Source organism: Rhodamnia argentea, chromosome 3, assembly GCF_020921035.1.
Source record: "Rhodamnia argentea isolate NSW1041297 chromosome 3, ASM2092103v1, whole genome shotgun sequence".
Taxonomy (NCBI): Eukaryota; Viridiplantae; Streptophyta; class Magnoliopsida; order Myrtales; family Myrtaceae; genus Rhodamnia; species Rhodamnia argentea.
The window spans coordinates 28,509,655-28,527,065 of NC_063152.1; the positions used below are offsets into that span (position 1 = coordinate 28,509,655).

Consider the following 17,411-nt stretch of genomic DNA (forward strand, 5'->3'; position numbering starts at 1 on the left):
TATTTTTGACCCCTAATTTATTGAAAATGCTTAAAATTGACCTCGTGAGTGCCAAAATGGCATGTTGGGATGCTGGACCCGTATGTCGCTAGCGTGTCCGGAGCGCCGACCACTTATCGGTCATATATTGAAGAGTGTTAGACACGACACGAACCAAACACGGACAAGATACGACACGACACGACACGACACGACACGGAGGTTCTCGAAGAGTGTCGGTGTTACCTAGGTCGTCATTGATGTTGTTGAACTTTGTGGTGATTCACGTTCTTTTTTTTTTTTTTTTTTTTGGGTGATCTATATTAGTATATAAAGTGAAAAGAGTGCCTTATTTCGAAGGGATCTCGCTCGTTTTTGTCCTTCCCCGAAATATTCTTAATTATTCATTTTACAAATGTGTTGTTCCGTAGACCAACGCGTAAATTCATAATCCTATTTCATTTCTAGCTTTTTCCAATACTTGAAATTAAATTTTTATTTAATGAAAATCCCCACCACCAAAAGACAACACTTTTTTTTTTAGTCTTTTTGGTCTAAAGAAGACAACACTCACAAGCTACCTATTTTCAGTGAATTGGCCCCGCAAGACCCTAGCATCACGACTTTTCATGTAGGGTACATGACCGACGCAATTTGACATGCAAAAAGCAGATTCGTGTAACAGTGGAGTCTGACTCCCTAGATCTAGTTCGTGCGGTCAACAGGGAGATGGAAGCAAGTTGGGAAGCAGAAGCTCTCATTTTTCAAACCCAACAAATCTTAGCCCGTCTCCACCACATATCTGTGGCCCATTGCAAGAGAACAGCGAACCAAGTTGCTGATTGGGTCTCAAAGATGCACCGTCGATTTGGTATTCCGACCCACTGGTGCTCTTCCCCACCTCAACCCTTATAGGATTTATTATGTGTTGATGCTCCTCGTTTAGCCTCTTATGTACGAGACTCTATTTAGTAGCAATGCCAGTTTTTTTCCGACCAAAAAAAAAAAAAAAAAAATCGCTATCCTACCCCATCCAACATCCAATCCTTATCGGTCGATTAATCTTCTATTTTCTGACTACGTCAATAGCTTACAATTTCACCAAGAAAAGAAAGTAGTTGGCAAGAAAACATGCCGATGTTTACTTGTAACTCAAATAATTTATTCAGTGATTGATGAGTGGCTCGTATAAACAACAAACTGTTCTTTCATTTTTGTGTTGCACCAAATTTCTATAGACGATTTCGTCCATCCGTTAATGTTGTGCAGATATATCTTTCGATGTTACTAAGAAAGGATAACCCAATGAGAAGTAGGTGAAAAAACGAATCTGATCTCGTACGACTAATCATTTCGCAATTCTAAAGTATTGAAAATTCTCGCTTGTCAACATGAGCACATTATGTGATTCGTAGATCTGGCTGATCTCGCAAGATTTTCATAATTCAGGTTTAAATGCCGCCAGTGCACGCAATAACATGGCCGATACGAATAGAGCAAATGAGAACTGATCCAACTTTGAGAGTGAAGACGCGAGACCGGCATGTCGGAAGGTATGCTGCATAATCGGCCAATTAATTCCACGAGAATTGCTCGTGGAAGGGTAGTGGATATAATAGGACTAAAGAGCATAGCAAGGCATTGGATTTGCTTGCTGCTCTATATGCGGGTCTAGTTCTGCATAAAATTAGGCAATCCCATCTCAATGACCATGTACTTAATGCACAGCAAAAATCTATTCATAAGAGCAATGGTGGGTATATACAGAAAGAACTTTCAACAAGATAGCTCAACACATGACGAAGCGAAAAACCTATGCATGTACATGCACACAAACTGGCCGGCACACACCGACGACCGCCACACATGACCTGGAAATTTAATTTACATGAAGTAAAGTACACGTCCGAACATGTATATCGCTCAATACTGAATATTCAGAAGTCTTGGTCTATCGATAGGAAGCGGCGACCGATTCGAGCTCCGTCCACACTTCTGACCGGAGATCCGGCCTATTCTTTCTGCTAATCTCGCAGCACCTCAAAGCCAACCGAGTCAACTTCTCAGCCAGCATATAGGGCCACTCTCCAGCCAAAGGATCCAAGATGGCGTCCAAAGTCCCTGTGCTAATTGCCCTTTGCACTACATTCGCTATTCCTAAGGGGGGCCTCCTCGTCAAAAGCTCAAGCAGTATAATACCGAAAGAATAAACGTCGAACTTCGTGGTCAGCTCTCGCGTGACGAGGAACTCGGGGTCCATGTACCCGAACGACCCTTTCGGGTCGGTCGGGTACGCTACGGTGGTGTTGTTGATCGAGCGCTGGCCGCCAGACAGCAGTCGGCAGATGCCGAAATCACTGAGCTTGCTCATGAGATGCTCGTCCAGTAGGATGTTCCCCGGTTTGACATCCCCGTGGACGATGCTGTGAGGCTTGTAAGAGTGGAGGAAGGCCAGGACGGAGCAGAGCTCCTTGGCGATGCGTATGCGGGCTTGCCACGGCAGTTGCTTCGCCTTGTCCCTGCTGCGGAGCCAGTCTTCGAGGCTACCGTTTGGTATATATTCGTAAACAAGAGTGCACGGCTTGGGACAAGCGCCGATTAGCGTGATGAGATGAGGATGCCTCACCTTGCTCAGCACATCCACCTGTGAGACATTCAATCAAGAGTTCGATGATCAACAATGACATTATTGGCGAAAACAATTTTGCCTCATGACGAACCAAGTCTTTATATATATTTTTATTATTCCTAACATTGGTTTGGAGAAAACATGAAAACGAGTAGAGACTCGAGAATTCTGACCTCCTGTTGAAATTCTTTTGAACCTTGCATTCCAGGAAATTTCATGATCTTTATAGCCACTCGCGTATGTCGAAGGAAGCCTCTATACACGCTCCCAGAACCGCCTTCTCCGATCTTCAAGGATTCATGGAAGTTCTGCGCAGCTTCCGTGATTTCGGTCATGGAGAACTCAGAGAAGTACTTTGTGCCCGAGGAATCTCCTTTGCTTCTTCTGCTCACCTCCTCGGCCTTTTCCCGTGCGTTATCAAGGTCGATCCGCAGCAGCTCTCGCTCTTGTCTAAAAGTCCGCAACATTTCGTCGCTCTCAATGATTTTCAGCTCCAACTCCTTTCTGCTCTGGTCGGACTCCACAAATTGGTTCTCGAGCTGCGATTTCCGGGCCTGAGCAATGTGAAGTTCTTCCATCAATTTGTCTCGTTGATCCTTCAACTTCTCAAGTTCTTCCTCCAACTGCTCAGCATATAATCTCTGCAGACACTTCCGCTTAAAGTTTACCCATAATGCTACGATCAATAGTTCATCTTTTATCTTTTGCCACAAGTCAATAAATCATCTTTCATCTTCACCTAAATTATGTCATACATGACATCTATGTGTTGCATTTTAGGATGAACAATGTACAAATATCAGAGCATCTGGGTCGATGTATAGCAAAGGCTGTCAATTTTCTTATTTGGACGTTTTACCTTTCCGGGATCCTTTGGCCAGCCTTCGGTGATATCTACTTCCGCTTCAGCACAAGTCGTCGCTCCCTCCTCAAGCTCTTCATCTTCTCGCGCATCATTCATATCCTGTTACAATTAGCTAAAGTTGAGATATTTCTGTCCTGGCTATAAAATAGGACAAGCAAAGGCTAGAGACATGACTTCCTGGCTAGAGAACATGAAAACGACAATGGTTGTCTTAGTTTTGCGCATACCTGAGTGTTGGAAATTGATGACTGGCTGGTATGATAGACCGACTGCATCGACTGCGGACGTTGGGAAAGACTCGTCAAAGCTGATTCGAGTTCTTGGAAAGTGTCTTGCCTTGCCGGCATTATGCTTGCTGAATTGGGCTGCTCTGGAGAGCTATCCGAGGAAGAAGGAGAAGCTATTCGCATCACCGCACGTTGGTCGGTGTTCCAAGAGAAGGTTCTTTTCACCATGTCTTGAAATGGATTGCTCAACTTCGTCGTGCTACTCCTCTTCAGCGTGGTGGATTTTGACTTTGAGAGAACTGACATCCCGGCTCCAGGGGTTGGTGTCGTCGGCGATGGCGCATTAGTAGGAACTTCTGCAACTGCTGGAACCGTCCGAGCTTCCCTATATTGACAAGGAAAGGAAACAACTTTACGGTGAAACCAAAATTGTCACATCACTCTATAAATTAATCGTCCTTACCAAGAGTCCGAGCCCATAAACGTTCCTACTTGTGCTCAATTTCATTCTAAAATTCGATTCATTGTGTTATGAGCCAATTAGACACATGTGGATCTCGAGAAACTGATTTGCCATCGTCCCCCACCCGAAAATTTCCCAAGTATTTAGCCACATCATTCAAAGAAAGAAGGTATAACCTTGTGTGAATAAGGTGGCCATCGCAGATAAACCAAATGTGACAAGAGATGTGCGCTTTATCGCGAACGAAGATGGCTTTGTCGGACCTGATTTCGGTCATCCTCCTGCCCATTCAAAACCAGAGAAGGCAAGGAATTAGGTTGTTGTAACTCAGATAAGACAAAACATAATGGACTCGGAGCGAACCAAGACATTGCTACCGGCTTCCCTAAAAAGATCTTATATGTACAAAACATCTTTAAGGATTGATAAAGGCATAGACATTGGTTTGAAGGATCCAATCAAGCATGTCAATTTCGTTAAGAAGAGGGTAGATTTGGAATGAACAGGACCACGGTCTTGTGTGGGGGGTGTCTTGTTGTTTTTGTCCGCACCTGAAATAGCGCCTGTCTGCTGCCGCACCGATCACAAGCTTTCTGATCCCGTGCAGATCAATGAGCTCCACGATCCCCTTTTCGACGCTGTCCGATTCTATGTATTCTTTTTCCGCTCGTACCTATTAACCAATAAATAAATGAATTTGTTTCATTATTGTTCTCCCCTCCGAAAATGGAGAGAAGCATATATGCTCATGTAAAACGCAAGGATCATATATATATATTAGTGGGATTCACTATCATTTTGTTAAGAAGTCATCGACCAAGACAATTCATCGTCAAGAAGAAGAAAGTAAATATACCCCCATCTGTTTACAAACGAGCAGGCAGTTGTCCAAGATTTTATCCATGTTTATCTTCTCGTTTTCTCTGTGTTCACTCAACCTTATCTCGTTTGTCGAGCTTGCGGGGAGTCCGGCACCCAGGCCTCCTGCAAACCAAAGGCAAATTTACAGCACAATTGCTTTAATCCGTTGCAAGAAAGAATGCGGAAAAAAGAATGATATTCGACGATAATAGAACAGGTTAAAGCAATAGGATATCCAATATGGCCCTCCATCGGGAAACCCTCGAAGGGAATTTTAATTTATTGCACAACCATTGTCCATCATGGAAGATCCGTGTATTAGTATATCCATGCGAGAGAGCATGGTAAGTTCTTATTCTTACTAAGATCGGTGGATGGAAATATATGCAAAGGAAACACAAGAAAAAAACGCTGACTTACCCATGGGGATCCTCCGTGATCTAACCAGAACATGAATGATACAGATCTTGAAGTCTCTTCCTGATTGGTGCACCGTCCAAGCAATCTTCGCTTTGTTCTCTTTCGCATCCTTCCCGACCGCGACATAAATCTTGTGTTCGTACACCGGCGTCGCCGGTTCAGATGCAACCCCGCGAACGCTCGGCACGATCTCCGGGGCCCCGAATTCGGGGAGTCTGATACGAGCTACCACGGCCATATCGCCCGCCAAGTGCCAGTTAAGACGATGAGGACTGGCGGCTCTGCTTAACAGAAGAAGAAAGGGAGCCAAAGCTCAGGAGAGAAACAGAAAGCGAGGCATGGGAACTTTCTGAGACACGAAAACGAAGTGAAGTGGTTTGTCTTTTATAAAGAGTTGGTTTGCCCTAGAGCTGAAGTAATCCGGACAGCACAGACCAGGAAACCAACGAAAACTCTCTTTCTTTCCTCTGGTAATGACTGAGCAACTTCACGGTGGGGCTTCGTCAAAGCGAACACAATTATTTCCGCCACGTCAGGCTACCGAATCAATAGTATCATATGCATTAATTTAATCTCGGTGTTTTTCTAAAGTTATTTTTTCACCCCAAAACACCATGTCGAAGGAGACTTTCCTGTACTTTTCTTCTGTACAATGCCATGTTTGGAGCGGGAAGGTTCCATTGCATGACCAAGAGGGGTACTGGTCCGGCTCCCGTGTGCGGTGCGTGTTTGACGACGTGGAGTGCAGTTGGATCGTGTTTCTCCCTTAAAAATCTGCAGAAACATCGGAGCGAGGACAATGACGCTAGACTTTGGATTGAAGGGGCGAGCTTGAAGCCCAAGTTTGATGTCTCTGTCTTGACTTCTGAGGCCAAGACTGTGAGCTGTGGATTTTTTTTTTTCGTTTGCCTTAGCAAAGGTGAAGTGAAAGGCTAGGAAGCCGTCCATTGGCTCCCAGCTGAATTTTCTTCCCCTTTCCCATTGATCCGGCTATGGGAAAGAGGTAGCAAAATGGAGTATAACCTCTTCCTCGACGGTCCCCGCATTGTCCTCTTGGCAATGAGTTACATATGATGGATTCACATGATTCAGAATTATCCCTCCGATGTTAATCTAATCCAGAGCGCATTTGTTTCACTGAAAATTTCATGATAACGGAAAAAAAAAAAATTCCACAGAGATCGCTTTCCTGGATAGTGGTTGGTTTTCATTTATTTGGCGGTTGGGGGAAAGTTGTCTCCTCCTTGCTAGAAGGGGAAGCCATTTTCCCTAATTTAAGCTTGTTGTTTTCGGTCCATAGAAACCGTTTTCTATAGGTCGATTAGATTTCTGCCATCCGAACACCGGAAAGGTGGAAAGCAATTTCCCCGAAGAACAGTTTTCCTGCAAACAAACAGACCTTTAGATTAAATTCATTTGGGGAAATATTACTCGATCATTTCTAAACATTTTTGTACGGATGGCAATTCGGTACTAAACTTTTCAATTTTCCCAGTTTGCCTCAAACCTTTGCGTGGGATTTCAAAGCAACACTTCACAATCTATTTTTGCCGGAAATCGCTGACTGTGTGTGGCTATGGTCATCGCCAATCCTCCTTTATGACACACCGCCTCGTCGGTGATCTAAAGCAGAAATTGACTGAGAGGACTAGATTGAAATTTTGTGCAAAAATTTGTGATTCAATTGGCAAAATTAAAAAACTTATAACAGAACCGGCACCCGCACAATAGATTCAGGACTGATTGGAGCATTTCCTCGATATGTTTGTCATCGCACAAGGACAACAATGGTGGTACAAGAGCACTGCACGCCATCACGGAATTCCAATTAACAGAAGTTCGATGCCAAACGCTGTTACTAACAGCCTGCTAGATTAGGAAGAGGTGTTGGGAATATTCATTCAATCTGTGCGGACAAAAAGTGGTGTTAGGAATATTCAACCGCCTAGGCTTTTCATTCCGACAACGTTGGCATATGATGTAAGAAGGCTATATTGATAATCGACAAGGTTTTTTTTTTTTTTAAATAATCGACAAGTTTAGAAGCAGGTAAGACCCAATTTATGGTGGTTGGACCCCGATAGATAGATCTAGAAATAATTGTTCAAGCACGATTTATTAGCTATCACGTGAAAATTAAATTCGCCTATTGTTTCGTTGTCACCTAACTCTTTAAATATTGCGATTTAATAAATCATTAATTTTGATAATATCTCACGTGCCATGGGAAGAAATGGATAACAGATAACTTTGTGGAAAAGTCCATTTCCAGCTAAGAAATACGACGGGTTCCATCCTAGAGTTTTCCTAGCGAATAAGAGAATCGTTGAATTTTGGTCTCTCTTTTGTGGTTGGTTTTGTCCCTAATAAAAAGACACGACCGTGCTTTAAATTCAAAGACAACTTCTCTACTTGGAATGGAACCAAAACGACTTTGACTTCATTGGTCATTTAGCAATGTGCCAGCACATGATCGAGCTCAGCACAAACTAGTTTGGTACGAAGCGCGTTTGCTCTTCTTAATCTGTATTTATTAGGGCTTAGAATTTCCAACCCCAACTAATTACGATTTTAATTTTGCATAAACCTTCCTTGGTGGGGGCTATTACCGGAAAGGGACCTCGTCCGCAGGTACACTGAAAGAAGAAGCCACGATCGAACTATTTCCTATGCGCAAGGCGTGGCATCGCCATCAGTTCCTAAAATTGATTCCTGAAATTTTATTTCCATCTAAATCGATCCTCGGTAGATGGAATCGCGAAAGCCTCGAATAAATCTTCATCTGCTTACTTATTTCTTTGTCTATTTCGATTTAAAGGAGACGGCAAGGGTTTAGAGAGCGATCACCTAACTGTGGCATCGCCATGCTAGGGCCATCAAATTAATTTGCAAAATTTTATTGTCGTCAAATTCGGTTGTTGGTGGATGGAATCGGCGATTTCCTGTTAATGGACATATAATAAGGAAAAGGTTGGTATATGTGTGTACCTTATGCTTTGCCGACCATGGCAGACATCATGGGAGAATTATCCCTACGCTAAACTATATTGTATGTCTACGAGATTCCTAAGCAAGGAAATTCGGAGAGGCATATACGAATAATCATGTGGGAATATTCGAGACCAAAAGTCAAACGCCATGGCAAGAAAGAAACGTTCCAACATACTTCTTTTGGAAAAAAATATGTATATGGAAGTTCATGCAACATCACTTGTAGGCTAAATACCGTACACTATGGAGTTATACTAAGATCCTTCGTCATGGTTTTCCAATTCCATGAGCTTTTTTACTATAACTCTCCACACATGCCCATACAACGTCATTTCTGATTTTACTAACGAAGTAATGAGAAACATATGAGAAGAATTACCTAAAAAGTTAACTCGTTGTAATTATGTCAATTCAGTCATAAACATTGTTTTTGGTCAATTCAATACTAAACTTTTTACGTCCGTATTAATTTAGTCTATCCGGCCAATCTTAATTAGAAATTGCTGACGGGGATGCCGGCCGTCCTACGTGACACTGGTGGCGCTGATGTTGATATTTTTTAATTAATTTTTTATTTTTTTAATAATATTTTTAGTTTTTATTTTTATTTTTTGCACTTAGGGCCGGCGAGGGTCATTGGCCAATCCTCGCTGGTCACAAGCAAAGGCTAGGACGCCCTCGTCAACCACATGAGAGGGCGGAGACACCCTTGCCAAATCTAGCCAAGCGAGGACACCGCTCTTGCCAAGACCTAGTGAGGGCCGCAGCACCCTCGTTAGTCCTAAGTACAGAAAATTAAAAAAAATTAAATAAAAAATTATAAAAAATAAAAAATTATCGTAATATTAATAAAAATATCCATGCCAACGCCGATCGTGTCACATTGAACGGTCGGTGTCCACGTTAGCGATTTTGGGTTAAGATTGGTCGGGTGGACTGAATTAACACAAATTCAAAAGGTTTTAAGACTGAAATTGGCAAAAAAAAATCAAGTTTAGGAATAAATTGACACGACAGTAATAGGTTTAATTCTACTGAGACATATGATATATTCATAACTTTGCCTGGTTGACTCTTATCTCTGAAAATTGGTGTTTTTGAGAAAGAAGTGAAGTATTGTTTGCATGTATTTGAGAGGAAACTCTTTGGGCTGCATGGACACTAGAATTTTATCATGACCTATGTTTGAATTGACTGCTTATGGGTATTAAGTAACACGAGATAAGAACATTCCCTAAAGTGAAGAATAGGTAGGCAACACTCTTAGGGTTAAACTATGGTGGAGCCGACAGCGGGTGAAGAATACCGGCCGTAACATTCCCTAAAGTCAGAACATAGAGGTAGAAATTCAAGTGGAAACAAGAGCGAGAAAGTCTAGCACGTAAAAGATAGGAAAGATCCAGAGAATCGTATATTTTCCAGGGAATTTTTTGTGGGGGTGAAGTGAATTTAATAGGACTGAGCAGCACAAGGCAAAGGCATTTGGGTTTCCTTGCTATTAAATACGCAGACGACTGCCACACATGACCCGGAAAGTCAATTGTCTTGAAGTTCAAAGTACACATCCATAACATCTATAGCTCTCATGAGTATTCGGAAGTCTGGATTCGTAGACATGAATCTCCAATGGATTGGAGCACCGTTCACATGTCTGATCGGAGATCCGGCCTATTCCTTCTGCTCATCTCGCAGCATCTCAAAGCCGACCGATTCAACTCCTCAGCCAGCATATAGGGCCACTCTACAGTGAAAGGATCCAAGATGGCCTCCAAAGTCCCGCGACAGCCATTTGAAATCTTAGTTAAAAGACTAGATTTGTTATCTCATGCTGCACCGATCGCCTTTCACACTTTGTTTGCCATTCCTTGGGCCAGCCGCCTCGTCGATAATTCAAGCAGCCCAATCCAAGAATAAATGTCGAACTTCATTGTGATGAATGAATAGCCTCCAAAGGCCCTCCATCTCTTTGGTTGTATAAACCTCTCAGCCTTTATGGGATATTTTATGTACGGAACCCCGTCAACTTTGTTCTAAAAGAGCTGGATGATGACATGAGAATTCTTACTAAAAAGAACATTAGTTGCCACTCCTGCCCTTAAGGCACCAATAACTATGTTACTCACCCTAATTCCTTGCTAACCCTCAAGATAATAAGGTCGTTCCATCGTACTTAAAAATACAATCAGTGCACATATTTCGCACGAGAAATCATCCCTCATGTTACGAGATCAATTGGGGGTTGTGTTGGAAAAAATATCTCCATGGTCTATGAACCTATCAATATTGATTTTCAAAACAAATTTGCACGCAAATCAAATAATTGCTCCGAGTTAGCCGCTAATTTTAACATCATTGTTGGGATTGTCATCCATCCAATCCTCAAGATCGCCACAAGAATAGAAGCTGAGATCGGAGTGATCATTTGGGGAGAGCACTGGTCCCGGTCCAACATGGGAACCAGATTGGACCGGGTGGCTCTAGGCAATTCCAGCAGGAACGGGTTTGGATTCCAGTTCTTTGTGCGGAGCCGGACCCGATCAGTGTACCTTGATATTTTTATTATTTTTCCTTTGTAAATTGTTGGTCTTCTAAACTCAAGAGTACAGCACAGTTTTCTTCAACACCCATTGTTGTGGAAGCACATAGGCATTACTGAAAGAGGTTGGCACAACTGAACAATACCATTGACCAGGAGCTATCACAATTGAAGAAATGAAAAATAAAAATAAACAGTCTACGCTATTGGGCTCGGTCCAACCTGGGTATTGGACCGGAGCCTTCCGGTCTGGTGCATGAGTGGACAGGATCGGTTCTCGGTTTCAGGGTGGAAATCAACCCACCTTGGACCGATCACCCGGTGATCGTTGAGCATAATAAAAACCTTAATCAAACACAATCATTCTAATCTCTGTGATAGATATACAATTGAATTTACTTGGCTAAGTCAGGAAATTTATTCGAGTCAGTGAATACAGTCAACAGGTACTTGGTTCACGTCCCTTTCGTTTCCTCGTCACCAGAAGATAGATTCGATCAATTGATATTAAAGCGTCATTAGTCATGAACAGTTATAGAGATGCAAGCATGCCCTTCTTTTTTTCTTCATAGTGCATATAATAACATTTTTATGTATGAAATATGACCAACACAATATGATATCACAGACTGTAGTTTTCAAATCGCTATCCTAGTCATCCAACACATACAGGAATTAGGAAAGGATGAGAGAGAGGTGAAGTCGAAAATTAGAACCTACCAAATTTTCAGAGACGGGCGGATCGAAAAATATGCTGCATAGTCGGCCAATTTCTTGCATAAGAATTGTTTGGAAGTGAAGTCCATTTAATAGGACTAAATAGCATAACGAGGCAGTGGATTTGCTTGCTGCTATACCTGTGGAACTGATTCTGCATTGTCCGCGTACTTTGTGCAGAACTGAGCAAACTCTATTTTTAAGAACAATGGTGATTACATGCAGGAACAACTCTTGAGTAGATAACTTGATACCTGACGTAGCAAAACATATATGTATATATTCACAAAAACCGGTCGCCGGTCGGTACTCGCTGACGATTGCCACACAATACGTGAATTTACTTAAGTTGAAAGCACACATCCAAACATGTATATAACTCGATTCCTAAGTATGCAGCATTCTAGGTTTATCGAGAGGAAGCTCCGATCGATTGGAGCAACGTCCACACATCTGACTGGAGATCCGGCCTATTCCTTCTGCTCATCTCACAGCACCTCAAAGCCAAATGAGCCAGCTCCTTGGCTAGCATATAGGGCCACTCTCCAGCCAATGGATCCAAGATGTCCTCCAAAGTCCCTGCACTGATTGCCATTCGCACTTCGTTCGCTATTCCTAGGGCATGCAGCCTCGTCAATAACTGCAGCAGTATAATCCCGAAAGAATAAACGTCGAACTTCGTTGTGAGCTCTCGCGTGACGAGGATCTCGGGGTCCATGTACCCAAGCGTCCCTTTCAAGTCGGTTGTGTAAAGGACCGTGGTATTGTTGCTTGATTGCTCACCGCTGGACAGCAATCGACAGATACCGAAATCGCTGAGCTTGCTCCCAAAGTGTTCATCCAGTAGGATGTTCGCTGGTTTGACGTCCCCATGGACGATGCTGTGAGGCTTGCAAGAGTGGAGGAAGGCCAGGACCGAACAGAGCTCCGTGGCAATGCGTATCCGTGCTTGCCATGGCAACTGCTTCGCCCTGGTGCTGCTGCGGAGCCAGTCTTCAAGGCTACCGTTCGGTACATATTCGTAAACAAGAGTGCAGGGCTTGGGACAAGCGCCCATGAGCGTGATGAGATTGGGATGCCTCACCTTGCTCAACACATCTACCTGCGAGACATTCAATCGAGAGTTCGGTGATCAGCATTGATATTCTTGATTACTGTGACTAATGTACTCTTACTGTGAAATCGCGATGCCATAATGAATTAATGATTCGTGTCTGTATATCTTCTTATTATCCTTAATTTCGGTTCAGAGAAAGCATGAAAAGAAGTAGAGGATACTCAAGAATTCTTACCTCCTGTTGAAATTCTTGTGAACTATGCATGCTATGAAGTTTAATGACCTTTATTGCCGCCGGCGTATTTCGAAGGAAGCCTCTATACACACTCCCGCAACCGCCTTCTCCAATCTTTAAGGACGGGTCAAAGTTCTGCGCAGCTTCCTTGATTTCGGTCATGGAGAACTCGGAGAAGTACTTTGTGCCTGAGGAATCTCCTTTTCTCCTGCTCACTTCCTCGACCTTTTGGAGCGCGTTGTCGAGTTCGATCCGCAACAGCTCTCGCTCTTGTCTATAGGTCCGCAACATTTCATTGGCTGCGACGATTTTCTGCTCCAACTCCTTTCTGCTCTCATCGGTCTCGGCGAATTGGCTCTCGAGCTGCAATTTCTGTTCCAGGGCAACGCAAAGTTCTTCCATCACTTTGTTTTGCTGATCTTTGACCCTCTCAAGTTCTTCCTCCAACTGAAAATTCACCCATAATATTATGCTCAATAGATCATCTCTTTTCTCTTTTTGGGCGACAAGTCGAGAAAGCCGTCCAGTTTATTATATCGACATTATACCTTCCTGGGATCCTTTTGCCCGCCTTCAATGATATCTACTTCTAATGCAGCACGAGTCGTCACTCCCTCCTCAAGCCCTTCTGGCACGCCGGTATGATATTCCTTTAAAGGACAAAGAATGAGATATTCTTAGCTCCAAAACAGGACAACTTAAGCTAGAGAACATGGAAACAACAATAGTCTGTCTTATTTTGCGCATACCAGAGTGTTGGAAATTGATGACTGGGCAGTATGATAGACCGACTGAATCAACTGCGGATGAGGGGAAAGACTTCTTATGTGTTCGAGGGGAGTGTCTGGCCACTCCAGCATGCTCGCCACATTAGGCTGCTCGGAAGGACTGCTATCTGGGGAAGGAGAAGTTGCTGGCGCCACTGCACGTCGATCCGCGCTCGAGGAGAAGGCTCTTCTCAGAATTTCTTGAAATGGATGGAACTTCGCCGTACCACTCCTCTGAGGCGGGGTGGATCGCGATTTCCAGAGAGCCAACTTTCCAGCTCCACGGGTTGGAGTCGTCGGAGATGGTGCATCAGTAGGAACTTCCACAATGACTTGACCTGTTTGAGCTTCCCTATTTTAACAAGGAGTCGAAACAACTACGAGGTGAAGCCAAAATTCTGGGTCTCGTATGGCATACAAGTTTTGCTACAAGATTTTCAGCTGATTTGTGTTTCAAATTGATTGTCTATTGTAAAACTTATTTTCACAGCACCTCACTTGCGCATTCGATAATTTCGAAGAAGACGAATTCACAAGTTAAATAGTCGGAGGATGACCTTGTGCAAATGAGGTGCCCGTCGCAAATAAACCAAATTTGACAAGAGATGTCTGCTTTATCGCGAACGAACATAGCTTTCTTGGACCTGATTTCAGTCATCTTCCTGCCAATTCGAAATCAGAGGAGACAGTGAATTAATTTGGCATGAATCAAGTAATACTAAACATAAGCGTGTGTAGACACAAGACAAGAGACTTCTAGATTCTCGAACGATATGTCACCAGACGAGTCATGGTGTATTATATATATAGTGATGGACTTGGGGCGAGCTAGGACGTCGCGTTCGAGAAGCGCCACCACGTTTCCCTCAAAGAAGGATTGTGTACGACACATCTTTAACGATTGACATGAAAGTAAGAATGTGGTTTAATGTTGTGATTAAGGATCTAAACAAACACGCCCTTTGAAGAGGATAAATTTGGAATGAAAAAGTCCACGACCCATGTGGGCGTGTCCTTCTTGTTTTTCTACGTACTTGAAATATCGCCTGTCTTCCGCTGCACCCATTATAAGCTTTCTGATCCCGTGCAAAAGTACGAGCTCGACGATTCCCTTTTGAACACTCTCTGATTCTATGTACTCTTTCTCAGCTGGTACCTATTAACCAATAAACCAACTAATTAGCTTGATTATTATCGTGTCTAAAAGAAGCACACATATAATTATGTAAAAACTTGTGCCACGCGAGAATTGTATATGTCAAGTGTCAACAATGATTGATATACTGTGTAATTCTCTAGCACTTTGTTATTAAGTCGTTGACCAGGATACTTAATCATCTCGAAGAAGAAGAAGAAGAAAGTAAATATACCCTCATTTTTTGACAAGCGCGAAGGTAGTTATCCAATATATTATGCATGATAATCCTCTCTTTTTCTCTGTGTTCTCTCAACATCACCTCGCTCGCCGAGTTCGCCGGCATTTCGGCACCCAGGACTCCTGCAAACCAAACGCAAATTAACAGCACAATTAGTTTAATCAGGGTATCTGTTGAGACGGACGAATCGATAAAATAGTCGGAAGAAAGGAAAGGAAATCGAACATCGCGAAATCCGCAGAGGGAAATTCATCTTTTTTCACATATCGATTGTCCATCACGGAAGATCTGTGTGCTATATCCATGAGAGATTGATAAGCACTTATCTTTTATCATTAATAAAGACTCGTTCGACACAGCAAGATACCGGACATCGATGATGGGTAACGTGCAAGGACAAAATGGTAAAGACGTCGACTTACCCATGGGGATCGTTTGTGAAGGAACTAGAACATAAATGATACAGATCTTGACGTTGCCTCCCGATTGTTGCTTCGCATAAACAAGCTTCGCTATGCCCTCTTTCTCATCCTTCCCGACCGCGACATAAATCTTGTCTTCGAAAACGGGCGTCGCCAGTTCAGGGGCGACCCCACGAAAGCTCGGCATGGCTGTCGGGACTCTGAACTCGGGAAGTGTGATTATACGATCAACCACGGCCATCTCGACACTCCCTAAGTACGACGACGACGGGGACGGCTCTTAGCGAAAAGCGAAAGTGGACAAACTGCAGCTTCTATAATGGAGATAGATAGCTAGTGAGGACAGACGAGAGAGAGAGAGAGAGAGAGAGAAACAGAAGCAGAAGGCGAGCTTGGGAATTCTCAGAGATCTGTGTCTCAATCCAACATGGTAAACCGTAGTAGCACTTTTCTAGGCACTGATATCTCTGTTTCTCCGTCCATGTCCATGGCTGAAAAATCTTGCGGGATCCATTCATTTGTATTTCCCCCAAGGAGAGAAGCATTATAAAACGTTTGATAAAAAAAAAATTGCGTTGGTCGCATCTGTCATTGAAATCGATTGACGTGATATGAGAAAAATAACTGTTATCACGTGGCATTGAATCGTTCGTCCCGTTGTTCGCTTTCAAAGAAATGAACCTCAACATTTCACGCGAGGCCTATTAGTCAAGATCAGACGTGTGATGCGTGTGCGACATCAAGCCTAGTCCGATAGTCTATGGGGCTCTCTCTAGTCAAAGCTTGATCTGGATCGAAGGGCAAGCTTCGAACCCAAGTTTGAAGTTTCTATCTTGACTTTGGACGACGGTGCCATGAAGTATAATTATTATTTGCCTGAAAGAATGGCGGAAAGCTAGGAACCCGTTTATCGACTTCATGCGGGATTTCTTCCCCCTTTCCATTGACCCGACTATACCAAAGAGGTAATAAATTCAATATAAGCCTACTCTTCGACGGCCGAAAACATGTGATTTTAGCAATAAGTTGTACATGGTGGATTCACACGACTTCCATTCAATTCAATCCCATTCTCTATGGACTAAGACTGCTGATCGGACGAAAAATGATAAAGACAGTACGTTTCATCTAATGGAATACTTGCAATAAGGCTATATGGATAATCGACAAGCTTAGAAACATGTACAACGCCCGATTTTTGGTTGTTGGACCAAAAAATGAAAGGCGGTCGATAGATCTAGAAATAACTGTTCAAACAAAACTCACACCTAACTCTTTAAATGTTGCGGTTAATGTCCCTCAATTTTGATCTCAAGAGACTATATTTCCTGTACCGTGGCAAGGAATGCATAACTCCTTCGTGGAAACCTCCATTTCCAGCTAAGAAGTATGACGCGTTTCGTCCTAGGGTTTCGTATTGAATAAAAGATCATTGAATTTTTGTCTCTCTTTTGTGATTGGTTTTGTCCTAAGAAAAACACGACCACATTAAATGCTAAGACAACTTCTCCACTTGGAAACCAAAGAAAGATGAGTTTGACTTCATTCATCATTTAGCAATTTGTCGGGAGATTATCAAGCATAGTAAAGACCAACTAATTTGATTTTCTTTCTATGAACCTTCCTTAGTAGGGGTTATGACAAGAAAGGGAAATTGTCCGCAGGTCTTCAATGAAACAATAAGAGCTCCAACTAAATCTCCGTCTCATTTTTTATTTGTTTAGGCTAAAAGAAACAATAAGAGCTCAAATGGAAATCCCCCCAAAAGCATTGACATTTTCCTGGTTTTATGTCAATAAAAAAATTAACACCAACGTCATTTTAATATACGATTTGTTGCCCTGTTAATGGAGGAAGAGATTTGTA

At 42.8% G+C, this 17,411-nt stretch overlaps 2 protein-coding genes across 2 annotated transcripts; both read right to left on the reverse strand.

Moving 5' to 3' along the window:
• Nucleotides 1-1,696: 1,696 nt before the first annotated feature.
• On the reverse strand, nt 1,697-5,861 carry LOC125314442 (U-box domain-containing protein 33-like). Its single transcript, XM_048276702.1, has 8 exons — nt 5,445-5,861; nt 5,020-5,147; nt 4,715-4,836; nt 4,340-4,444; nt 3,701-4,085; nt 3,468-3,572; nt 2,782-3,249; nt 1,697-2,623 (listed from the first exon to the last, which is right to left on the reverse strand). The coding sequence occupies exons 1-8, from the start codon at nt 5,680-5,682 to the stop codon at nt 1,931-1,933; spliced, it is 2,244 nt and encodes a 747-aa protein (XP_048132659.1). The 5' UTR covers nt 5,683-5,861; the 3' UTR covers nt 1,697-1,930.
• A 5,998-nt stretch (nt 5,862-11,859) lies between these two features.
• Nucleotides 11,860-15,903, reverse strand: LOC115727581 (U-box domain-containing protein 33-like). Its single transcript, XM_048276703.1, has 8 exons — nt 15,546-15,903; nt 15,118-15,245; nt 14,782-14,903; nt 14,305-14,409; nt 13,730-14,099; nt 13,529-13,630; nt 12,981-13,427; nt 11,860-12,790 (listed from the first exon to the last, which is right to left on the reverse strand). The coding sequence occupies exons 1-8, from the start codon at nt 15,784-15,786 to the stop codon at nt 12,098-12,100; spliced, it is 2,208 nt and encodes a 735-aa protein (XP_048132660.1). The 5' UTR covers nt 15,787-15,903; the 3' UTR covers nt 11,860-12,097.
• Between the last annotated feature and the right edge of the window lie 1,508 nt (nt 15,904-17,411).